The sequence below is a fragment of the Microtus pennsylvanicus genome, chromosome 14 (genome assembly GCF_037038515.1).
Source record: "Microtus pennsylvanicus isolate mMicPen1 chromosome 14, mMicPen1.hap1, whole genome shotgun sequence".
NCBI lineage: Eukaryota > Metazoa > Chordata > Mammalia > Rodentia > Cricetidae > Microtus > Microtus pennsylvanicus.
The window spans coordinates 14,348,467-14,374,451 of NC_134592.1; the positions used below are offsets into that span (position 1 = coordinate 14,348,467).

Here is a 25,985-nt window from a genome sequence, read left to right on the forward strand (position 1 = left end):
GCCATACTCAATGGATTCTCCTGGCAGAGGCCAAGCCTCCTCCTACGACTGATCAGAACCTTGAACTTTTGGCTCCCTCTTCTTTCAATGTTGGCATAGAGTATGTGGCCCCTCCATGGACATTTACTCAACCTAACCCTTCCCACCAGCATCCTCTCAATTGCTCCATCTTCTTAGCCCTGTTCTACCTCACCCGCTCTTTCCTCATCACCTCTGATGTGAGATTGTTCACTGTTTCATAGGCTATTGCCAATAGAGTGGCTGGATGATCAGGGTCTTCAAAAGGCATAATTGGAAAATTGGTGAGAAAGACATTTAGGGAAGAAAGTATGTGGGTTGTTCTCTCCAAAAAGGTCAAGTATGTGAATATCCATATGTCCATGTAAACACTCATCAGAAGCTGATTTCAGCTTTCAATAATCAAGTAGATAGGATGACCCGTTTTGTCAACAGCTGACTTCTTTCTCCAGTCATCCCTGTCACTGCTGGTGGATTCACCAACAAAGTCATCATGGTAGCATCCATGGGCTCAACAAGGCCAATCTGCCTACATCTGCTGTTGAGTGCCAGATCTGCCAGCAGCAGAGACCAACACCGAGCAGCAGACCTGGCACCGTTCCCCAGTGTGACAAGCCAGCAATCTGGAGGCAGGTCGATTACATTGGACAATTTCCTCCATGGAAAGGACAATGCTTTGCTCTCACAGGAGTGGATACTTATTCTGGTTATGCATTTGCCTTTCTGCATGTAATGCTTCTGCCAAAACCATCATCTGTGCATTTACCGAATGCCTTATCAACCGTCATCGTATTCCACAGAGTATGGCTTCTGATTAAGGAACTCATTCACAGCCATCAAAGTACATCAGTGGATCCATGATCATGGAATTCACTGGTATTACCATGTTACCTACTTTCCTGAAGCAGAAGACCTGGTAGAATTATGGAATGACCTTTTGGAGACACAGTTACAGTGCCAATCAGGTGGCATCAGCCTGGTGAGCTTGTCTAGGGTTCTTCAGAAGGGGTATATGCTTTGAATCAGCATCCAATACATTGCAGAATTTCTCCAAAATCCAGGACACACAGGTCCCAGAATTGGGGTGTTAAAAATAGAATAGCTCCTATCAATATCACTCATGGTGACTCTCTAGGAAAATTTTTACTTTTTGTTTCTTTGACCTAGAAGTTATGGTTTAAGAGGAGGGATAGCTCCTGCCAGGAGATACAAAGACCATTCCACTTAACTGGAAGCTAAGATTTCTGCCTGGCCACAAAGGCCTTATGATGCCCCTAAACAAATAGACAACGAATGAAATAACAGTGTTAGGAGGGGTGATTGATCCAGATTACCAAGGGAAAATTGCATTGCTCTCCATAGTGGAGGTAAGAAAGTTTATGCCTGGTGTGCAAGAGATCCTTCAGGGCATCTCTCTGTACAACCTTGTCCTGTGATTAAAGTCTATGGAAAACGACAATGGCCTAATCCAGTCAGGATGACCACGGAAGGGCATAGACTCTTCAAGAATGAAGGTATGAGTTGTTCTTCCAGAAAAAATGACCTGCTGAGAGTGGAGAAAATCCAGCAAGAACAGTAGAGGAAGGTAGCTATAAATATCATGTAAGGCCAAGTGATTAGTTGCAGAAAGAAGAATTGTAATTGACATGTTTCTGTCATCTTTTGTTAAGAATGTGTACAGTATTTTGTGTTTTTTTTTCTTCAGTGTGTTTATCATGTAAGGTAACATCAATTAAGTGAATATCAGCTGTGACAGTTCTTTCCCAAGTCAACCTCTCTTCTCTTCTCTTCTCTTCTCTTCTCTTCTCTTCTCTTCTCTTCTCTTCTCTTCTCTTCTCTTCTCACTCCTCTCCTCTCCTCTCTCTTTCTCTCCCTTCTCCTCTTTTTCTCTTTTTTCTTCTCTCCTTTCCTCTCTTTCTCTTCCCCCTTAGATGTTCTTGGCAAGCCAGACTGATGGTGTTCTTGGGGGGCTCAGCTCAGCCCTTTGAGAAGGCCCAGAGAGATTTCCCATCAAAACCCTTGAGATGGTTGGATTTAGCTCAGTGGTAGGGGCCTTGCACAGCAAGCATAAAACCCTGAGTTCAGTTCCTAGCATTCAGAAAAAGAAAATGGTCATGGATTAAATTTGGACATAGAACCTCCAGCACTTGTTAAATCTTCAGCCAGCAGTGTGACTCCTGAGAATCCCTGAGGACAAACCACCCAGCCTGACTCCTCATGGGTGCCTGACATTGTGGGATATTCCATGTTTATTGTTTCAAGCTTAGCATTTGGGGACAATTCTGCATCAGCCGATGAGTGAGAAGAGCAGACTCCCTCTTATAAGAGTTGTTAGCATCAAGGGAGAGAGTAAGGACAGACACATCACAAGACAACATGCAGGTTCACCCTGAAATGACTAAGGTAAGTCCTTAGTCTCTTGTCTTGGGTTGGCTCAGTCATCTCTGTTGCCCCCCAGCAATTACATCTGCCTTCCATGTATTTGAGATTTCCATGGACTTGTCCATGGTGCAGAAGAGTCAACCAGAGTAAGTAAGGGAAATCATAATAAATAGAGTAGTTTATGTCAACATTAACTGTCATGTTATGATTGAGATAATCACTCTGCTCTGCCAGGAAAGAACATTTCAAATAAATCTGATCTGCATTTAAATGAATATAAATTATGATCTTTGTGGTATCTGTCTTTAAATATGTTGTGCTCTTGTGCTTTAGCACCTATAGACTTTTTGAAGACATAAACTCGCTCTTTGTCTGATCATTAATAAAAGTACTTAAACCATTAATTGGCTTAATAGCATTGTCGCTGAAACTGCCTTGTGTGGATCATTTAACACCACAGCAATGTATTACAGTGGATTCTTTCCTAGACAGGAGCCCACTTTCATGCCCTTCTTTCTCTCACCCCATGGAGAACATGATGGCCCCCATGTTGCTCCACCCCTCACGCCTAAGACCCTGCTGCATCCTCATCAGCACCTGCCGAACTGGGCTCTGTTGTTGACTGCCAACTCTGTAGCATCCCAGGGTCACCAGTTAATGCTGAACCAAGCCAGGAGTGTCATCCAACAAGCTGAATGGTGTCCATCCTCTCAACCAACACAGCTTTGGTCCTCACTGACCCTCACCCAGACCAGCTGTGAGGACACACTAATGTAACAGCTGAAGAAACATACTGCCTTCCTGGTGGTGTGAAGGATGGCTTTTGTTATCCAACTGTTTGAGTTCATCAGAACTCTAGATACAGAGGCTGAACTGCAGCCATTTCCTATCTTGAGACATGTCTTCTCAATGTCACAGTACTGGAAATCCTAAACTTCACAAATACAATCCAAGCAAGCATTCCACCATTAAGCAAGCTTCCCAACCTACTTCTCTTTCTTCTTGAACATTTACGGTTCTCTATGTTTGTGAATGTATATGTGTGCACCCATGTGTGGACATCCAAATGAAAGTCAGCATTCAACCTCACCTGTCATTTCTAATCCACCTTATTTTTAAAATATGGCCTCTTTGTATGTCTGGAAGTCACTGAATGATGTAGATTGGCTCATCAGGGAGTCCCAGAAATCCACCTGTCTCCAGCTCCCCAGATCTGGGATTTTCTTCTCTATCAGGGAATAAAACTCAGGTCCCCATGCATGTGAGACCAGCTCTTTACCCACCGGACCAGACCTCATCCTCTTGACAGTGTCTCTGATGCACAAACCTTGACTTACCTCAGGCCCAAAGTAAAGATGTCAGTAGGTCCTGGCCTGAACTTCTGAAGCTGTGACTCAGTCCAAACCTTTTCTTCCCTCAGTGGAATAGTAACATATTTAAAAACAGTTGAAAAGTTCATTCTGTCAATGGACTCTCCTCAGTCTGGATTTCCTTTGCCTTCTCTATTGCCTAAAGAATGACCTCGTATAAGCCAGACCCAAAAAGAGGAACATGGGATGTACTCACTCATATTTGGTTTCTAGCCATAAATAAAGGACATTGAACCTATAATTAGTGATCCTAGAGAAGCTAAATAAGAAGGTGAACCCAAAGAAAAACATATAAGCATCTTCCTGAATATTAACCTTCATCAGGCGATGAAAGGAGACAGAGACAGAGACCCACAATGGAGCACCGGACAGAAATCTCAAAGTCCAAATCAGGAGCAGAAGGAGAGAGAGCACGAGCAAGGAACTCAGGACCATGAGGGGTACACCTACACACTGAGACAATGGGGATGTTCTATGGGGAACTCACCAAGGCCAGCTGGCCTGGGTCTGAAAAAGCATGGGATAAAACCGGACTTGCTGAACAAAGCGGACAATGAGGACTACTGAGAACTCAAGAACAATGGTAATGGGCTTTTGATCCTACTGCACGTACTGGCTTTGGGGGAGCCTAGGCAGTTTGGATGCTCACCTTACTAGACCTGGATGGAGGTGGGTGGTCCTTGGACTTCCCACAAGGCAGGGAACCCTGATTGCTCTTTGGGCTGACGAGGGAGGGGGACTTGATTGGGGGAGGGTAGGGAAATGGGAGGCGGTGGCGGAGAAGAGACAGAAATCTTTAATAAATAAATTAATTAATTAAAAAAAGAATGGCCTCTTATAGGTATTGATTTAAAAGATCGTTTATTAACTATACATTTACAAGAAAAAGACAGAAAAATTTGCCTTCATAGTGCCTATTTCTAATAATTCTCAGACTGCTAAGACATATCAATGAAAGTTTCTCCCACAGGGAATGATAAATATCCCCACCCTGTGCCAATATTTTATACAGCAGCCATTGTAAATAATACATAAGTAATTTCCACAATCTATAGTCTACCATTACATGAACAACATTTTACTATCTGATTCAAATGTAGATACTTTAGAAAAAATGTTTGAAGAAGTAAAGAAAAAATTGCCTTGTTGGGGAATCACAAATTTCTCCTAAAAAAATACAAAGAGGAGATTCTATTAATTATATAGGTTATAAAAATAGGTTTACATAAAATTAGGCACCAAAAGGTGCAAATTAGGAAAGATCAGTTGCAGACTTTTAAAGATTTTCAGAGACTACTAGAAGACATTTCCAATCTATGGTCCACTATTGGGATAAAACCTGATGAACTGACTAATTTAGACAAAACCTTAGATGGTGACAAGGACTCAAATAGTCCCAGGAAATTATCAGCTGAAACTGAAAGAGAATTGGCTTTGACTGAAGAGAATTTACACATTGTACATGTGAATCATGAGGATCTGAAGCTTAACTGTATTGTGTTCATATGAATCACCAAGCATTCCCCTACAGGAATTTCAATGCAGGGGAGAGATCTTATCTTAGAATGGACCTTTTTACCACATAAATTGAGTAAAAAAGAAAAAGACTTATGTAGAAAAGGTCTTTGAGTTAATTCTAAAAGGAATATTGAGACTTCATCAATTAGCAGGAATAGACCCAGTAGAAATTGTAGTACCATTCCATAAAAAAAATTAAAAATTATAGGCAGAAAGTGAACCCTGACAAAAACCTTGAAGTAAATTTTGGGAAAGATTAACAACAAATATTCCCAAAATAAGAGAATTAAATTTATAAAGAGAACTAACTGAATCATTCCTCATAATATATGGGAAAAATGACTAAGCTTCTCTGGGCCTCAGTTTCCTCATCCATAAAAGGAACTAATGATAACATGTAGGTCAGAGGGCTTCCACACATGTCACAGAGTGTGAGTGATGATCCCTACCACCCTGTTGTCACTGGAGGCCACACCCCTGCCAACACTGCCTGGCCATTTCCTGTGCACTTAGGTTCATTGATAATTTGATTCCTGCCCTGATTTTTGGGTTAAAAAGGTGGAGGCTTCTATCTGTTGTGTGAGGTTGGTAAGCAGAAAATGTTTCTCTGCCCTAAGTAGGTGCTCTTAGCATTCCGGCATTATGCTGGTCCATCCCTGACACCTGGCATGAAACACCTCTCAGTATTTAGGCAAATGCCTAGCTATCCCCTGAGTCCCATGAACGCACATGTGCTTGTCAGTATTCAGGTAAGAGCCTAGCCAGGCTATGGTCGAAGGTCACTGTGTCATGACTGCTGTAAGGCTCTCCGTGCGCATGCTCCAAGCCCCCTTTAAAGGTGAGCTTCACCTGTCCCTCATTCTCTTTTGCCTCACTTCCCTTTCCCGGTGGACCAGCACGACTTTCTATTTCACTCTACCCTGATGGATAAACTCCCATGTGAGTTTGTTGTATATTGTGGTCTGTGCTCAGCCACCACTAAACTGCAACATTGGTGCCATGAGTCTGTCAGGCTGTTCCGGCAGTGCCCCCACCCACACGTGGTCTGAGGCACACAGGGAACCAGAATGACCCAGATGACAGCCCACTTTCCAACTACCTGTATTCTGGACTACTCTGCACAGCATCGGCTAAGATGAGTAAGATGTCCTCCTTCAGGTCATCATAAAGCTTCCCTAATCCTCTGGGAGTGAGTGTTGTGTGTCCAGCCTCCTTCTGGTGCTCATGGAAACAGAAGAGCCTCCAGCCACCGCCTTCAAGGCTACAGCTGGTCCGTTTCACCAACAATCACCTCCAACAATTTCCTGCAAGTGAAGCTTTTTTGTCCCTTGGACTTCATATCCTTCAGGCCTAGCATCCCCAGCTCTCCACCTTAACTAAGAAGCTTGTGCCTTCATTCCTCAGACACAGGTCCTTCAGCTTCCAGCCTTTCTGCCTTGTCCCTCAGACCCATCTCCTTTTTTGTGTGTTCATGCCCTGATTTCTTGTTTTTTGTTTTGTTTGGTTTTGTTTTTCTGACAAGCAACTAAATGGCTTGAGCCATTATCTTTGATCCTCGCTTAAAAAGTCATTGGATCTTTCTGTCTCACTCATGGGAAACAAGCCAACAAAGATATAATCCCGTGAGTAGATATCACAGTATCAGGATGGTCCATCTTCTTTTTCTTAGACACCGGATGCCATCAGTCCTGAGGGACTTTTGGTGATCCACCTCTCCTTCTTGTCTCCCTATTGTTGGGGTAGGGGAACAACCCTCTCCCTCCCCTAGGCTGCTTTGTGTTCTCCTGTTTCTAGTAATCACACTGTACTTCATCAATTTCCTCTCTCTAATCAAACCAGTAAGGTGTAGGTGTTGTTACAGGACCATCAACCATTAGCCACAGGGCTGGAGGCACAAAGTCTCTCAAACATGCCCAGGTGTTCCCGGAAGTCGATTTGGATCCACCTCAAACAGCATCTGGTCAGGTCCAAGAGACACTGGATGGTTCCCCAGAGCCTGGAGAGCTGTGACACAGCCAGCTACTCCAGGATGTGGCCAGCTCCCCAACTTTCTCAGGTTCCCCTAAGATTCCCATGCCTGGGTCAGCTAGATGTAGTCTTGAGAAGTCAGTGCCCTCATCCCTGTCCCACCTGATATTTCCTTTCATTTCCCCATTTTTTTTTGTAATAAGCAAAATGTGGGATTGTTAACGTTCAGGCATTAAACCAGCCTGCCTCATGTCACGCAGCAAGATGCACCTGTCAGGTCTCAGGCAAGGGCCTAGCCAGCCTACAGCCATATGTCACTACATCATGTGCTGTGTGACTGCTGTAAGGCTCTGGACACATGTGCCAATACCACTTTCAAATGTTGTAATTTTAAAAAGCAGTGTGAAAAAGAAAGACACCATGTGGCACAGCTCAGGTGTGTAGGGGATTTATTGGGGGAGAAGTGTTTAGGCATGTAAAAAGTGGGAAGGGGAGGGGAAGACCAGCCTCTGGAGACAGGAGCAGTAGAATAGAAAAGAGGAGCAGAGAATCGCACACAGAGAGAAAGAAACACACACACACACACACGGGAGGGGGAAAGAGGGCAGGACCATTTTAAAAGGAAACGACTACACAGGAGGCACTCTTAGTGGCTGAGGATGTGTACCCCAAGGTCAGGCTGGTAGAGATGCCTAAATACTAACAGCTGTACTAGGGGAAAAGGAGCTGGTCGGACCAACCAGCTTCAGGCAGCTGCAGGAGCAAGTGCGCCAACACAGTGCAGGATGTGGGCAGGACCAGGAGACCCTGCAAGGGACAGTGGTTGGCAGAGCCTGGAAGAGGAAAAGGGAGAGGCAGGAACTGAACACCAAGTGGTCACAGACGCTGGAAATTGACTCGGGGTGTGGTTGGTTCCCTTCTAAATCCTGGGCGTGAGGTCAACATGGTTGACCTCTAAGTGTGCATAGTCCCATGAAGGCTGAGGAACATGAAGGCAGACATAACCAGAGCCTAGATAGGAACTGAGTCTACCTGCCAAGGACCGAGCTTTGGGCAGAGGCACATAGAGGAGAGACAGGAGGGAGGGGCCACAAAGACAGAGTTCAGGCTCAGGAGCATGAGCTAGTGCTGTCAAGAGGACGGGAACCTGACACTGACTGTCCACAGGACCCTGTGCATGGTCGAGTCATACAGTTAGTCACTGCCACTGTCCAGTCCAGGCACACCACAGCCAATCAGAGCATGGAGGCCAAAATGCACATAGAGACCAACATACAGGCTCAATCCCTGGCTCCCAGGAGGAAGCCTCACCACTTGGGAAGTTCTAGTTTCCCTCGGGATTTGTGACTTTGGCCATAAAGAGTGAAGACTGAGTATCTGTGTCAGAGATAATCATCAGGAACGGCCTGTTGAAATGCACTTCCAGAGGATCCAAAATTAGAGCCGATCCCATCAATATTATTCCCGTGGCAGCCGCTGCTTCTGTGCCTGTCTCAGCCACGTCCAACACAGCCTTGTGGACCACCTGTAATAGAAAGACATCACTCACTGGAGACCAGGGAGGTCAGGAGAGGAGATTCCTGGAGCAAGCATTGACTGCTGGCCTCAGACACTGGTGAGCTTGTTTGTTCCTGCCATGAGGTCTACCCCTGGGGTTTCCAAGTCTCTGCTCAGGGTGTGAGATGAGGCACACCCTGGGAATGCTCAGTCTCTGAGAATCTGTGTTGTCCTAAACCCAGTACTATGTGGAGAATGGGAGTAGGCAGTGTCAGTTCTTATTCCACAGGCAGCTTCTCAGGAGACCCACAGGGAAAGGCTAGACACTGGCAGTCAGTGCAGGCTTCAGTCCCCCTCATGCTCCAGTCTCCTTAGGACATACAGGACATACAATAGCAATACACATTGCATGGCTTCTCTTTCCCAGAATGCCATGGTCTGCTGGTACAGATGTCCACCCAGCACTCAAGAGCAGCTAATGGACAGAACACAAGGCACTGCCAGGCTGTGCATCTGTGAATGTAGTGTGAGGTCCTAAGGCATCTTCTCCCCTACTCTTAAGCTTTTCGTCACAATTACCAGTCAACCCTTGGTGTTTCCTTTCCTGCAGCTATTCTGTGTTAGTCAAAAAGTAGCAGGCCTACTCTGCAGTGAAGAAGCTGAGGCTCTTTTCATTCTTCTACAGGTTGACAACCAGTTATGCCAAAACCATTTGTTAAAGAATGAAAATAGAGGCCGGGCGGTGGTGGCGCACACCTTTAATCCCAGCACTCAGGAGGCAGAGGCAGGCGGATCTCTGTGAGTTCGAGGCCAGCCTGGTCTACAACAGCTAGTTCCGGGACAGGAACCAAAAAAGCTACGGAGAAACCCTGTCTCGAAAAATCAACAACAAAAAAAAAAAAGAATGAAAATAGATCCATATCTATCACCATGCACAAAACTCAAGTGAATTAAAGACCTCAATATAAATCCCACCACACTGAACCTGATAGAAGAGAAAGTGGGAAGTAACCTGCAATATATGCGCACAGGAGACTACTTCCTACATAAAACCCAAGTAGCACAGACAATAAGAGCAAGAATGAATAAATAGGACTTCCTGAAACTGAGAAGCTTCTGTAAAGCCAAGGACACTGTCATCAAGACAAAAAAAGGCAACTTACTGACTGGGAGAAGATCTTCACCAACCCACATCAAACAAAGGTCTGATCTCCAAAATATATAAAGAACTCAAGAAACTAGACATTAAAATTCTAAATAACCCAATTAAAAATGGGGCACTCAACTGAACAGAGAATTCTCAACAGAAGAATTTCAAATCGCCAAAGATATTTAAGGACATGTTCAACTTCCTTAGCAATCAGGGAAATGCAAATTAAAACAACTTTGAGATACCATCTTAGACCTGTCAGAATGGCTGAAATCAAAAACACCAATGATAGCTTATGCTAGAGAAGATGTGGGGTAAGGGGAACACTCATCCATTGCTGGTGGGAATGCAAACTTGTGAAACCACTTTAGAAATCAGTGTGGTGGTTTCTCAGAAAACTGTGAGTCAACCTACCTCAGGATCCAGCAATATCAGTCTTGGTAATATACCCAAGAGGTGCTCAATCATACTACAAAACATTTGTTTAACTATGTTCATAGCAACATTATTTGTAATAGCCAGAACCTAGAAACAACTTAGATGTCCCTCAATAGAAGAATGGATAACCAAAGTGTGGCACATCTACACATTAGAGTACTACTCAGAGGTAAAAACCAATGACATCTTGAATTTAAAAAAAAAAAGAGGGGGACTGGAGGGATGGCTCAGAGGTTAAGAGCACTGACTTTTCTTCCAGAGGTCCTGAGTTCAATTCCCAGCAACTACATGGTGGCTCACAGCCATCTGTAATGAGATCTGGAGCCCTCTTCTGGCCAGCAAGCATACAGACAGACAGAATGCTGTACATATAATAAATAAATAAATCTTTTTTTTTTTTTTAAAAAAAAAAGGGGGAAGTGGTGCAGGAAAATTGTCTGTATTCTGTCAATCATGTTTTAAATAAACACTGATTGGCCAGGCAGAAAGTATGGGTAAGTCAACCAGACAGGAAGTAGAGGCGGGGCCATGAGAACAGGAGACTTCCAGGAAGAAGGAAGCCCATTCATTCCTCCAGAGTTCTGCTCAGACCACCAAAGAAGCAGGATGCCCCGCTGAAAAAGGTACTGATCCATGTGGCTAACATAGATAAGAATAATGGGCTATATAAGTTATAAGAGTAAATAAGAAGCCTGAGCTAATGGGCCAATCAGTTTATAACCTAATGTAGACTCTCTGTTTGATTTCATTGGGGCTGAATGACTGCAGGAACTAGGCAGGACAGAAACCCTGACAAGCAGGTCCTCATGTTACGGTTTACAATTCTAGAGAAGCTTATTTAGAGAAGCTTATAAGGTGAACCCAAAGAAAAACATATATAGATCTTCCTGGAAATTGGAAGCAGACAATATCACCAGGCAAAAGTTGGGAGCATGGGGGTGGGGAAGGGTAGGGGGAAGGGGAGAGGGATAGAGAGAAAGGAGAAAGGGAGAGTTGGGGAGAGCTTGGGGGAGTGGGATGGTTGAGATGGAGGAGGGACAGATATGGGAGTAGGGAAGAAGATATTTTAATTAAGGGAGCAATTTTGGGGTTGGCAAGAGGCTATGCTCTAGAGGGGTTCCCAGGTGTCTACAGGGATGTCCCCAGCTAGGACCCTGGGCAGTGGAGGAGAGGGTGCCTGAACAGGCCTTGTCTTTTAGACAGACCGACGACTATCTTGAATATCACCATAGAACCTTTGTTTGGAGACAGATGGAGATAGAGAAAGAGACCCACATCTGAGCACTGGACTGAGCTTCCAAGGTCGAGTTGAAGAGGGGAAGAAGGGAGAATATGAACAAGGAAATCAGGACTGCCAGGGGTTGATCCACCCACTGAGACAGTGTGCCTGAGCTAATGGGAGCTCACCAAATGCAGTTGGACTGGGATCAAACTAGACACTATTAAATGTGACTGACAATTGGAGCAGACTGAGAAGTCAATAATAATGGAACTGAGATTTGTCTCTACTGCATGTACTGGCTTTTCGGGATCTTGGTATATTTGGATGGACACCTTCCGAGGCCTGGATGGAGGGGGGAGGGTCTTAAACTTCCCACAGGGCAGGGTACCCTGCCCTCTCTTAGGACTGGAGGGGGAGGGAGGGAGAGCGGGGGAGTGGGAGGGAAATGGAAGGAGGAGAGGAAGTAGAAATTTTGAATGGTATTATTTATACAGCAATAAAAATTAAATTTAAATTAAATAAACAAAAAATTCTTCCCACAAAAAAAGAAGCAGAGGCTGTATGTGCTCTGCCCTTTAGTGGATTGTGGGAGGGATCTGCACTACAGCACTGGCTGTGTCCAGGGATGCTCGAAGACCAATAAGGCTCTTCCATACCCTGGGCTCCTGGGTGAGGTTTTTTTTTCAGGGAACAGAGGAGGGACTGGCTGCATGGTATCCAGCAGGAGTATCTAGGTTGTAATCATCTCTCCTAGGATGAAGGAATCTCAGAAATGCCGGCTTTCTCACACATTTGCCATCCCCCACACACCTGGCCCTCACCATCCACATTCAGGCACCAATGAGAACCAACCAGTGTGTCTTGTCTTACATGAGAGACTCTCAGGTCCTTGGTCCCTGTAATCCCAGACAGGTCAGCCCGCATGGAGAAGAGTTCTCTGATGCCCAGCTGTTGAAGGATGCCCTCCAGGCTATAGTCCGTGGAGATGGAGAACTTGGGCATGTAGAGCTCGTCAATTATGCTGAGAATGGAAAGAAATGTAAGAGTCACTGAACTGTGTGTTCCCCTCAAACCACACTGTAGCTGGGGCAGCTTTCCACAGACGGCCCTCTCACTGGAGAGAAGCCCTCTTCCCATCCCTGTCTACATCCCATGATTTTGTTTTTCTATTGCATTAATATTCATGAGTTCTGGAGAGGCAATGGGACTTGGTACCAGCTGTTCCCTCACTGAATATGCTTTGCTCCCAGATCCACAAAATGCAGTCCTTCCCCTGTCCTGTGGACTCAGACGGCATTTAATGATCCACCTATTTAAAAATCACACCCACCTGACTCTAGATTTCCCTGCCCTTAAACATCCCCTTCTTAATGTCACGCCTTATCACCTTCTAACAAATTGAATAATGACTAAATGATTTCCACATCCCCACTCTCTCATTCTCAATTACAAGGTGAATACACAAGGCTAAGAAACTTAGTGCTTTAGTCTCTGATAAAAATCTGGGTATAAATCAGAGCAGAGCACACAGGAGGTCTTCCCATCATCATTCCATCATTCCGTGATGGTGAATGAATGAGTGATGAGGGGATGCGATGGCTGCACAGGGCAGAGCTGATTCTCAGAGCTGATCTCCTCTCACCCTCACTCCCTCTGCCTTCCCATACCCATGCAAGATTCCGTGTAATTACAGCCTGGTAAACACATAGGAAAATCAGTGCCTGCTCTAGCTGATGTCATCTTGTGAGCAACAAAAGAATGACATTAAAATCAGGCCCCACACTATCAAGTCAGCAGAGAAAAAATTTCCTCTTCTCCACCTGTCTTTGCTGACTCTCTAATCCTCACACTGGGTGCTAGTGAAACTCTCAGGTACAGGGACACTGGGCCTCAGGCCATAGCAGGATGCAGAGCCAGGCCAGCATTGTTTCCAGTGGACACGCACGTGGGTGTAAGAGAGTCCCTCCACTTCCTCAGGGTCTCTGGCTGCAGGCTGGCTTCCACCTGCTGCATCCTGCCTTGATCAGGGAGGATGAACAGGGCGCTGGCATTGCCTGTGTACTTCAGCTCCACCACAGTGCAGGACAGCTCCTTATCCCGGAAGTAGGGTGTGCTCAGAAATTTAAGTTTCATCATGGGCACCTCCACAGTGGTCTTGTTGTCCAAGTAGAAGTCAGATTCAAATGTGGAATCAGGATCAAAGGGCGTCCTCCATTTCCCTATATGTGGAGCAGATCAATTGTAACATCAACAGAGAGACTCCACCTCCACCCTATTTTTGCCCTGTTCCTAAGTCTTGACAGTAATCAGTCCATATTCAGCCACAGAGTTCCCTTTCTGGTTGTTTAATCTAGATTAGTAAAAAGCTTGGTAGATGCAGAACTGTGAATGAGAAGTGACCCACAGGCTTAGTGTGAAAAGGGATCTCATAACCAAAGATTTCCTACATGAGATGTCTGAGAAACAGGCAGGGATCTGAGGTTGGGCTGTGTCATAGACACGTGAGATTGAAAATTATGAGACTGGAGCCTGCAGAGAGATGAGGATCACCTCTCCTTAAGAGGAAAAATGTTTGAAGGTGGTCATTTTAGGACAGGTTTTAGGGAAACAGGACAAGAGAGACATTGTTCTCCAAAATCCTGATCTGTTGATGGTACCTTTCTGCATGAACCCCCTTAATGGAAGTCAGTGCCCAGAACCATGAGTGGGTTTAGACTGAAAATCGTGAGATCTGCAAATTCTCGGTGTTGCATTACCACGATCTCATACTTAGATAGTGAAGACATAGGCAAGGAGTCCTCTTCTCCCATGTGGGCTATGTGCACATCCATGAATCAAAATTATACTACTTAGATTGGCCCACATTCCAAGTACATATGGCTATCTGCATTACACCCTAGAAGACTTGATACTTTGACAATTGCTTGGGCTCAGGATCCAGAAGCATAAGTACACATCCCCACCTCACAGTCAAGCAGCCTTGGAGCAGGAGTCCTGTGGCCAGCAGAGAGTCACGCCCTGTAGCCTCATCTTCAGCCATCCCTCTGATTCCCTCCCCTCAGACTGCAGGAGCTCTGGGATCAGCCTGAACTCCCATCCTCTACCTTCCTCTCTCCGCAGTCTATTGGTTTTATGTCTATGGACTCATATCCTCACCTCCTCTGCCCTGACTATCCAGAGTCCAGAGTTCCAAATCCACCACAAGTCTCATCAGTATTTTCATTGGGCCTCATCATGTGGGGCCGTTACCCCACTCCTTGGTCTATCACACAGGATTTTGTGGGTGTGGAGTCTAGATGTCTCCCCAATAAACTCTTACCCTAAGTAATTCCAGCCTAGTGTCCCAACTCTCAACCCCAGATTCATTTCCTGGGAGTTTGTCTTCAGCACTGTGACCCCGCACGATGCCTGGGCTCCTAATTTTACAAACTAAAATTCCACGAACTAGTCAGACACTAAACACAGGCCACTGGCTGGCTGACACTTCCCTCTCACTAATGGCTTCTCCTCAGTCCTTGCTTTTCCATGTCCAGCCTGACAGAAAAGGCTCAGAGGAGAGGTCCAGCAGAGAAGTCCCCACGAGTCACTTATATAATTGTCAACCATGATGCTTTCCCCTCAAGGCCGGGATGGCCAGGCTCCTTAGGTCAGGAAGTCCCCAGAGCACCTGGATCCTTCTAGAGAAGGAGGTTCTCTGGCCCACAGACTCTCTAGGAGCACATTAGACATGCTGGAGTGGGCTGAGTGAGGGACTCCTTCTGTGGTAGTTTGAATGGAATTGGCCCCAACCCCACAAGCTCATAGGGAGTGACAATATAAAGACATGTGGCTCTTTTAGAGCAGGTGTAGTCTTGTGGAGGAACTGTGAGGCAGGCTTTGAGGTCTCATAAGTGCTCAAGGTACTTCCCAGAGTGCCCGATCACTTTCTTTTGGCTGTAAGATGTAGGACTCTCAGACACTGCTCCAGCGCCATGTCTGCCTGCACACTCCCATCCTCTGCCATGATAATAATGGTCTGAGCTCATGAGCTCTAAGTGACCCACCCAACTAAGTGTTCTCCTTTAGAGAAGTTACTGTAGACATGTGGTCCCATCACAACAGTAGAACACTGACTAAGACACCGTCTCTGCAGGGAGAAGCCCTGACTTCTGCACACTCACATAGGAGTGGATATGTGGTCTATGTGTTCTGCTAGTTGATGTGGGAGTGTCATATATCAATCTGTTGATTTCATTAGCTAAGCAATAAAGAAACTGCTAGGCCCATTGGATAGGCCCACCCTTAGGTGAGTGGAGTAAACAGAACAGAATGCCGGGAGGAAGAGGAAGTGAGGTCAGACTCCACAGCTCTGCTCTCCGGAGCAGACGCAGAGAGAGACGCCATGCTACCTGCTCCAGGGAAGACGCATGCTATGAAGCTCCGACCCAGGATGGACTTAGGCTAGAATCTTCCCGGTAAGCGCACCTAGGGGCGCTACACAGATGATTAGAAATGGGCTAGTCCAGGTGTGAGAATTAGCCTAGAAGAGAATGGGCCAAGCAGTGTTTAAAAGAATACAGTGTCCGTGTAATTATTTCGGGGCATAAGCTAGCCGAGCCAGGCGGCTTGGGGTGTTGGGGACGCAGCCCCGCCACCGCCTCCCTATTACTACAGCTAGTCAGTAATTTTATGTCACAGTGAAATTTAGCTGTCTCAGACTGAATACTGAAAAGGTATCCTGTGGTGTATGTACCGGGAACCACACCTATATCAAAAAAAATTCCCAAAATAAGGGCTGCTAGTAATAAGAAGTTAGGCACCCGTGTTCTTAAGGCCACGAGCCCCTCTTTTCCAGTGCTTAGTGTACGAACACAAGGTGCACAGTCAACACCCTCTCCAACCACCCCCAAAACAGAGCCCATCCTCACCTTTAAAGTAGATGTAGTTCACCAACACCATTAATATGCTCTCATCTAGGTCTGCTATCAGTTCCTTGATCTTCCCCTGGGTCTGATTCCTCACATAGTCATTGATGAGCTTTTTGGCCTCATGAGGCTGCTGGAAGTCGACACTTGAGGCCTCTGCCTGGTACAGCGCCCTTGCCTTCTCCTTGAACTCTTCCAGGATCTGTAGGCGCTTTTCAACAAACATGGTGCTGCCTATGCTGATCTGCAGCTCCTCATTTGGCTGACTGAGCATGAGGAGGAGCTGCCCAAAGCCCCGGTGGATGTCTGCCTCAGGGGTCTCTGTGAGATTGAACTTGAGACCTTCTAGAATCTCTTGCAGTGTGTTGTTGCCTGCTCCCAGGGACAGGACGGCCAAGGCAGCTGAGATGCTGAGTGGGGAGAAGACAATGTTTTTATCTGGATTCTTCAAAACCAGCTCCTTGTAGACGCTGAAGGCGAAGTCAGTATTGGTTGAGGCCAGTGCTAGATTGTCCACTCTTGCCCCATTATTTTTTTCTTCTTGGACTGTGGTTCCTATTGTACCATCTGGTTGGCAGAGAATAGCAGGGCAGAACCCAGCAATCAAAAGTACAAGAGCTACAATGATGGCCATCGTCTCTCTTCTCCTGCTGAAAAGAAATATCTTTTTGGTCTGGGAGGTCCTGGTGGTATCCTGATCATCTCCTAGTCCTCCTTCCTGGCCTGAATTATATCCCTGTTTTGCTGCTTCTTTCTGCCTTTGGGGCTGTCCATAGGAGATGCTCTGGCCACTCAAATGGCAGCACCAGATCCCATGCACCCTGTCACCACTGGATAAAGCAATGCTGTAGTAGTCAATTTCCTCATAGAGAGTCAGGATCCATAGAGACAAAGGGACACACCAGGGTCACAAAGGAAGGAAGACAAGAACCTGGGGATGGGCAAAAGCCTTGTGTAATCTTAGATTCTCCTTTTCATAAGGACTCATAAGAAATCAATGAATACTCTTAATCTGCACTTGTGCCCCATCCCACAGCACCAATTTCTAGTCAGGTCTTAGTGAGGGATCCTTGAATTATATCAGTAGCAAATGGCTCACCCCAACCTCCAGATGATATGTCCGTGACGTTTCACTGTCCTGGGCTACATCTGGTTCATGTTTCAGGGCATGGGGTGGGCTAATTGAGAGGAAGTCAGGCAGATACCTGTTGCAGTGCCAATGCCTGGCCACCCTTGAGAACAGACATTAGGACTAATAGGATTTGGTTCTTTCAGCCCTGCCAGAATTCCACATGGTGGTTTGTGTCTCAGCTTGGAAGACCTCCTAGGAGGTAGAAAAAGGAATGTCTTCCCAGTCTCTGACCCCTGGACCATATTTCATTTCAACTGTCAAGATGGCTGTGTGTTACCAAACAAATGGGTGGACATTTCTGGGCAGCCTGGTGAGTGGCCCAGGACACATTATTAGTGAAAGTGTCAGGCTTATTATGGTAATTGGAAGTATTTGCAGGGAATGCTCAGAGGGCCATCTCCTCCACACACCCGTGGAGTAGGAGCATCTAGCATCCTAAAAGACCACATTTGAAAGCTTGTGATCATGGTAAACATTGGTGCCCAACTTTAGCCTCTGTCTCCTCTATAGGTGAGTTCAGAAGAGAACTAGAGACACGAGAGGAAAGGGATGATGGCGAAGACGGATAGGGAGGGGAGAAGACAAGATGGGGAGATGAAGTAGGAGTGAGAAAGTGGAGTGAAAAGGGGGAGGGAGAAGAGGTGCAGGAGGGAGGGGTCAGATGAGGGAGCCAAGGGGAAGGTGGAGGGGAGAGAAGACTAGAAGAACATAGGAGGGGAATGTAGGAAGGAGGGGAGGGAGGTGTTGGAGCTGAGCCACATGTCCCCAGGGCTGTCACATGACTGCAGAGGGGTCAGGGTCTTCAGCTGCCTCTACCCTGTGTTTCCAGTTAAGCTGATGCATTCATTTCTTCGAAAAATCATTCAACTATATTTCACCTCAAAATTATTTCCACAGAAAACTTGCTAGTCTGTTTGTGCAGGAGACTTGGCTGTGTGGCTAAGCTGTTGTCTTCTTTTCCTGGTTATGAGAGGGTGGAGCTCTTCTCCTTAGCCATGAGTTTTCCTGGGGAATTGGGGTTTCTGATACCAAGGCATCCCCTGTCAGCTACAAGCACTGTAGGGCTGCCACTGCTCCCAGGGGGACTCTGCAGCATTCCTGTCTCCCCACATCTATGACAGCAGGACCTAGTCTAGATAAGGTCTCAATACTTTCTCCCTGTGGAGGGTGGGAAGGAGCAGGCTCCATTCAGTCTCCAGGAGCAGAGCCCATGACACCCGCATCTTCCATAGACAGGAAGACTTAGACCGATAAGATTTATGTGCCCCCAGACATGTCCCCTGCCGACTTAACAACACGCCTGAAAGCTCTAGAAATAAAAGAAGCAGACGCGCCCAGGAGAAGTAGAAGACTGGAAATAATAAAACTGAGGGCAGAAATCAACAAAATAGAAACACAGAAAACAGTCCAAAGAATCAATGAAACAAAAAGTTGGTTCTTGGAGAAAATCAGCAAGATCGACAAACCCCTATCCAAACTAATTAAACAACAGAGAGAAAACACACAAATAAATAAGATCAGAAATGAAAAGGGGGACATAACCACAGACACAGAGGAAATTCAGAGAATCATTAGTTCTTACTACAAAAGCCTGTATGCCACAAAACTGGAAAATACAAAAGAAATGGACATTTTTTAAAATAAGTACCATATACCAAAGCTAAACCAAGACCAGGTAAATGATCTAAATAGACCTGTTAGTCGCGAAGAATTAAAAACGGTTATCAAAAATCTCCCTTCGAAAAAAAGCCCAGGACCAGATGGTTTCAATGCAGAATTCTACCAGAACTTCCAAGAAGAACTAATACCTATACTCCTTAATGTATTTCACAATATAGAAACAGAAGAGTCATTGCCAAATTCCTTTTATGAAGCTACAGTTACCCTGACACCAAAACCACACAAAGACCCAACCAAGAAAGAGAATTACAGGCCTCACTCATGAATATCGACACAAAAATTCTCAATAAAATACTGGCAAACCAAATCCAAGAACACATTAGAAAAATTATCCATTATGACCAAGTAGGCTTCATCCCAGAGATGCAGGGCTGGTTCAACATATGCAAATCTATCGATGTAATCCACCATATAAATAAACTGAAAGAAAAAAACCATATGATCATTTCATTAGATGCTGAAAAAGCATTCGAAAAATTCAACACCCCTTTATGATAAAAATCTTGGAGAGATTAGGGATACAAGGGTCATACTTAAATATAATAAAAGCTATTTACAGCAAGCCGACAGCTAAAATTAAATTAAACGGAGAAAAACTCAAAGCCATCCCACTAAAATCAGGAACACGGTAAGGATGTCCACTCTCTCCATACCTCTTCAATATAGTGCTTGAAGTTCTAGCAATAGCAATAAGACAACATAAGGGGATCAAGGGGATTCGTATTGAAAAGGAAGAAGTTAAGCTTTCATTATGTGCAGATGATATGATAGTATACATAAGCAACCCCAAAAACTCTACCAAAGAACTCCTACAGCTGATAAACACCTTTAGTAATGTGGCAGGATACAAGATCAACTCCAAAAAATCAGTTGCCTTCCTATACACTAAGGATAAGGAAGCAGAGAGGGAAATCAGAGAAGCATCACCTTTCATGATAGCCACAAATAGCATAAAATATCTTGGGGTAACTCTGACCAAGGATGTGAAAGGTCTATTTAACAAGAACTTTAAGTCTTTGAAGAAAGAAATTGAAGAGGACACCAGGAAATGGAAGGACCTCCCTTGCTCTTGGATTGGGAGGATCAACATAGTAAAAATGGCAATTCTATCAAAAGCAATCTAAAGATTCAATGCAATCCCCATCAAAATCCCATCAAAATTCTTCACAGATCTGGAGAAGACAATAATCAACTTTATAGGGAAAAACAAAAAACCCAGGATAGCCAAAACAATCTTATACAATAAAGGATTGTCTGGAGGCATTACCATCCCTGACTTCAAACTCTATTACAGAGTTACAGTATTGAAAACAGCTTGGTATTGGCATAAAAACAGAGAAGTCGACCAATGGAATCGAATAGAAGACCCTGACTTTAACCCACAAACCTATGAACACCTGATTTTTGATAAAGGAGCTAAAAGTATACAATGGAAAAAAGAGAGCATCTTCAACAAATTGTGCTGGCAAAACTGGATGTCAACCTGTAGAAGAATGAAAATAGATCCATATCTATCACCATGCACAAAACTCAAGTCCAAATGGATTAAAGACCTCAATATCAGTCCGAACACACTGAACCTGATAGAAGAGAAAGTGGGAAGTACTCTACAACACATGGGCACAGGAGACCACTTCCTACGTATAACCTCAGCAGCACTGACATTAAGGGCCTCATTGCATAAATGGGACCTCCTGAGACTGAGAAGCTTCTGTAAAGCAAAGGACACTGTCACTAAGACAAAAAGGCAACCCACTGACTGGGAGAAGATCTTCACCAACCCCGCAACTGACAAAGGTCTGATCTCCAAAATATATAAAGAACTCAAGAAACTAGACCGTAAAAGGCTAATCAACCCAATTATAAAATGGGGCACTGAGCTGAACAGAGAATTCTCAACAGAAGAACTTCAAATGGCCAAAAGACACTTAAGGTCATGCTCAACTTCCTTAGTGATCAGGGAAATGCAAATCAAGGCAACTTTAAGATACCATCTTACACCTGTCAGAATAGCTAAAATAAAAAACACCAATGATAGCCTTTTCTGGAGAGGTTGTGGAGAAAGGGGTACACTCATCCATTGCTGGTGGGAATGCAAACTTGTGCAACCACTCTGGAAAGCAGTGTTTCGGTTTCTCAGGAAATTCAGGATCAACCTACCCCTGGACCCAGCAATACCACTCTTGGGAATATACCCAAGAGAGGCCCTATCATACAACAAAAGTATATGCTCAACTATGTTCATAGCAGCATTGTTTGTAATAGCCAGAACCTGGAAACAACCTAGATGCCCTTCAATGGAAGAATGGATGAAGAAAGTATGGAATATATACATATTAGAGTATTACTCAGCAGTAAAAAACAAGGACTTCTTGAATTTTGCATACAAATGGATAGAAATAGAAAACACTCTCCTGAGAGAGGTAGCCAGACCCAAAAAGAGGAACTTGGAATGTACTCACTCATTTTTGGTTTCTAGCCATAAATAAAGGACATTGATCTTATAATTCGCAATCCTAGAGAAGCTAAATAAGAAGGTGAATCCAAAGACAAACATATAGGCATCCTCCTGAATATTAATCTTCATCAGGTGATGAAAGGAGACAGAGACAGAGACTCACATTGGAGCACTGGACAGAAATCTCAAGGTCCAAATCAGGAGCAGAAGGAGAGGGAGCACAAGCAAGGAACTCAGGACCACGAGGGGTACACCCACACACTGAGACAATGGGGATGTTCTATCGGGAACTCACCAAGGCCAGCTGGCCTGGGTCTGAAAAAGCATGGGATAAAACCGGACTTGCTGAACATAGCGGACAATGAGGACTACTGAGAACTCAAGAACAATGGCAATGGGTTTTTGATCCTATTGCACGTACTGGCTTTGGGGGAGCCTAGGCAGTTTGGATCCTCACCCTACTAGACCTTGATGGATGTGGGTGGTCCACAGGTCAGGGAACCCTGATTGCTCTTTGAGCTGATGAGGGAGGGGGGCTTGATCGGGGGAGGGGGAGAGAAATGGGAGGCTGTGGCGGGGAGGAGGCAGAAATCCTTAATTAATAAATAAATTTTAAAAAAAGAAATGTCCCCTGCCTTCAACCCAGTACCCCAGGAAAACTCCTCACCCCTCTTGCAAACCAAGACCCCCGGTCACTGCCAGTACTGCAGTCCTGTAAAAGCACCTTCCACTCTCCCCAGAGAGAAGAAATCATGGGTATTACCTGCAGAGCTGCCAGTGTCTGTGACAGCAGAGTCCAGTGTTTGGGGTTGCTTCTCCCCTGGGGTGCTGTTCTCTGATGCACACTCAGGTCTATTTATCCCCACCAGGAACACCTCCCACCTCTTAGGAAATGCTGGCACATACAAGGTGCGCTCTGTGATCTTACCGGAAGCTGGCAGGCAGGATGATTTCTGTTAACATGAATTTAGAAACTCTTGTTAGCAGAAAACATCTGTCACTGTGTGTCAATCAATAAGGCAGCTCTAGCTGGATTTCAAGGTCACAGCTTCTTTTTCTGCAATGGTTCAAAGTTCAGTGTGGAGATGGGGAGTAAACAGAGGTTAAAAAAAAAAAAGACCGACTCTGTTCCATCTGTGTAACCGTCCTGTCTGGCAACAATGGACATATTCTCAATAGACACTCGCTCAGCCCTCTTTGACATCAGACATCTGAAGGAAAGCTGCTTTGTCTGGAAGTGAAAGGAAATCCCTTAAAGAATTCTGTGTCTGCAGAGCCTGGCTGGATGATATTAATTTCAGTACTGGGAAGAGATTGGAACATTGCAGGACCAGACGCTAGTTACCTTCTCTTGGGCTGAGTGCTGCCTCTCTGGAACAGCCTGTTTGTCTCCCTCCACGTCAGAACTCAACCCCATGACAATAGATTCTATTAACTTATAAACATCTTACAAACACTAAGAATGCCAGCAGATAACATCTTCAGCCAGCAGAGAAACCCCCCATCTTGATGCAGCCACCTCTCTGAGGTTCCCACCCCTGCATCTCAAACTTGCTTTGACTTGTGACTTTCTTTGTGTAGTTACGCTATAACGTTTTCATGAGTCTGCTTCCACACTGAGACATGGAATTTGGGTAGCCTAAGTCTGTGCTCTCAGGTCATTCGCATTCAGAATGGCTTCAGGATATTTATTTCTTGAGGATTACAACTTAGTCTTAGTCTCTTGAGGATGACAAGTGTGTGTTAAGGGTCAACAGTGTTGATAGAGACTCAGGCACCAGAGTTAGATCCAAAGATGAAGTTTCCCAAATGAAGGGGCTGGTCCTAACATGAAGGATTTTGCCTGGACAAACAGAGTCCTAAAGGCAGGTCTCTGTTTACCAGAGATTACCTATGGGAAATTTATGCTTTCCAGGGGTCATCCTAAACTTCCCACAAATGTCAGCTATCTCAGCATGGGTACCTAGTTCCCCCCAATCCAGATAGTCTGAATCAGCTCAAAGTTTCCTACCCTGCTGTTCTATAAAAGTTGCTTTCTTTTCTGATATTTTGCTTCTTCACATTGCTTCCCAAGAGAAAGACTTGAACAATTGGTCCCTAATAAATCTCTACTTCTAAAGCAGTCTAATTTGATAATTTTTACTTTTACTGTCTCCTTGCTTCTATTTTGTGCTCAAACCAGGGAAAAAGCACTGGAGCAGCAGCAGTGTGGCCTGGTGTCCCCTCTAGTGGAGGCATGAGCAGTGAGGTGTGACTGGGAGTCCCTGCTGGGGAGGAGTAGAAGTGTGAGTGGCAGAAGCCATTTCCAGAAACTATAGTGAAAAGTTCTTCTGGAAAAAGATTACCTGTGTCCCAGCCAGCTTCTGGTGCTATTCTCTGCATGTGATACCCAGTCACATTAATGACCTACGAGCCACAGAAGCACCTGCACCTAGAAGAGCAAGCACTGGAGGCTTTTCTCTACCTGCACATAAAGGAGCAATCAATGGAGCCAAAGATACTCCCAACTACACCAGCTGGAGAAAGAAAGACCCCCTAAAGCACTGGCTACCCCTGTATTGATTGGAGGAAGAGATGGGTAGACAACCATGTGAGGAAACACTCAACAACATAAAGAATAAGACAGCACCTCCAGTAACTAATGGCTCTACAACAGCAAGAACTAAACACCCCAATGCAGATGTAGCAGAAGAAAATAACCTTAAATATAACTTTATGAAGATGATTGAGGCCCTTAAAAGAGAAAATGAAAAACCCCCTTAATGAAATGGAGGAAAAGACAAACAAAAAATGGAAGAAACAAATAAATCCCTTAAAGAAAACAAAAAAAAAGTAATCAAGCAGGTAAAGGCAATGGTTCAAGACTTAAAGACTGAAATAGAGGCTGTCCTCTTTCTTCATATCTGTTCAGTATAGTACTCAAAGTTCTAGTTAGAGCAGTAAGAACAAAAGGAGATAAAGGGATACAAATTGGAAGGGAAGAAGTCAAACTCTTGCTACTTGCAGATGATATGATAGTTTACATAAGTGACCCATAAAATTTCACCAGGAAACACCTACAGCTGATAAACACCTTCAATAATGTGGGGGGGTTTACAAGATTAACTCAAGGACATCAGTAGCCCTCCTATATACAGATGATAAACTGGCTGACAAAGAACTCAGAGAAACATCACCCTTTACAATAGCCACAAACAACATCAAATATCTTGGGGTAACTCTAACAAGTGAAAGATCTATATGACTAAAACCTTAAGTCTTCGAAGAAAGAAATTGAAGAAGGCTATTAGAAAATGGAAAGATCTCTCTTGCTCTTGGATTAGCATAGTAAAAATCACAGTCTTACTAACAGCAATCTACAGATTCAATGCAATCCCCATCAAAATCCCGATATAATTCTTCACAGACCTCGAAAGAACAATGCTCAACTTCGTATGGAACAAACAAAAAACTCAGGATAGCCAAAACCATATTATACAAAAAAGGAACTTCTGGAGGCACCACCATCCCTGAGTTTAAGGTCTATTACAGAGCTACAGTAATGAAAACAGCTTGGTATTGTCATAAAAACAGACAGATGGACCAATGGAAGCAAAGCAAAGATCCTGATATTAATCCACACACCTACGAACACTCTCCTGGTTTCCCTGCCTCAGCCTCTCTAGTGCTGGGATTACAGGAGTAGACTGCCTCAGCTGTCCAGTTCTTTCCCAAGTCTCACCTATCTTCCTTTCTCTTCTCCTCATCCCTGTCCTCTCTTCTCTCCCTCCTCCTCCTCTTCTCTTTTTCTCTCTCTCCCTTCCTCTCTTTCTCTTCCTCCTTAGAAGTTCTTGGCAAGCCAGCCTGGTGGTGTTGGTGGGGGCTCAGCTCAGCCCTTTGAGTAAGCCCAGAGAGATTTCCCATCAAAACTTTGAAAGGGCTGGGGTTAGCTCAGCGGTAGGGGCTTGCCCAGCAAGCACAAGACCTTGGTTTCAGTCCCCAGTATTCAGGAAAAGAAAATGGTCATGAGAGTGACCTTAGACATGGAACCTCCAGCATGTGACAAGTCTTCAGGTAACAGTGTGACTCGCGAGAGACCGTCCTGAGGATGAACCAGCCAGCCTGGCTCCTCATGGATGCCTGACACTGTGGGGTATTCCATGTTTATTGTTTCCAGATGTGCATTTGGGGACAATTCATTCCCCATCAGCAGATGAGTGAGAAGAGACCAGTCTCCCTCTTAGTCCTTAGGGCCAAGGAAAAGAGTAA

At 44.9% G+C, this 25,985-nt stretch overlaps 1 protein-coding gene across 1 annotated transcript; it reads right to left on the reverse strand.

The window, feature by feature from the left end:
• Positions 1-7,688: 7,688 nt before the first annotated feature.
• On the reverse strand, positions 7,689-22,580 carry LOC142834839 (serine protease inhibitor A3N-like). The gene is made up of 5 exons (XM_075947741.1): positions 22,501-22,580; positions 16,471-17,117; positions 13,509-13,782; positions 12,434-12,584; positions 7,689-8,781 (listed from the first exon to the last, which is right to left on the reverse strand). Exons 2-5 carry the CDS (start codon positions 17,099-17,101, stop codon positions 8,581-8,583), a joined length of 1,257 nt encoding a protein of 418 aa, XP_075803856.1. The 5' UTR covers positions 17,102-17,117; positions 22,501-22,580; the 3' UTR covers positions 7,689-8,580.
• Positions 22,581-25,985: the final 3,405 nt, after the last annotated feature.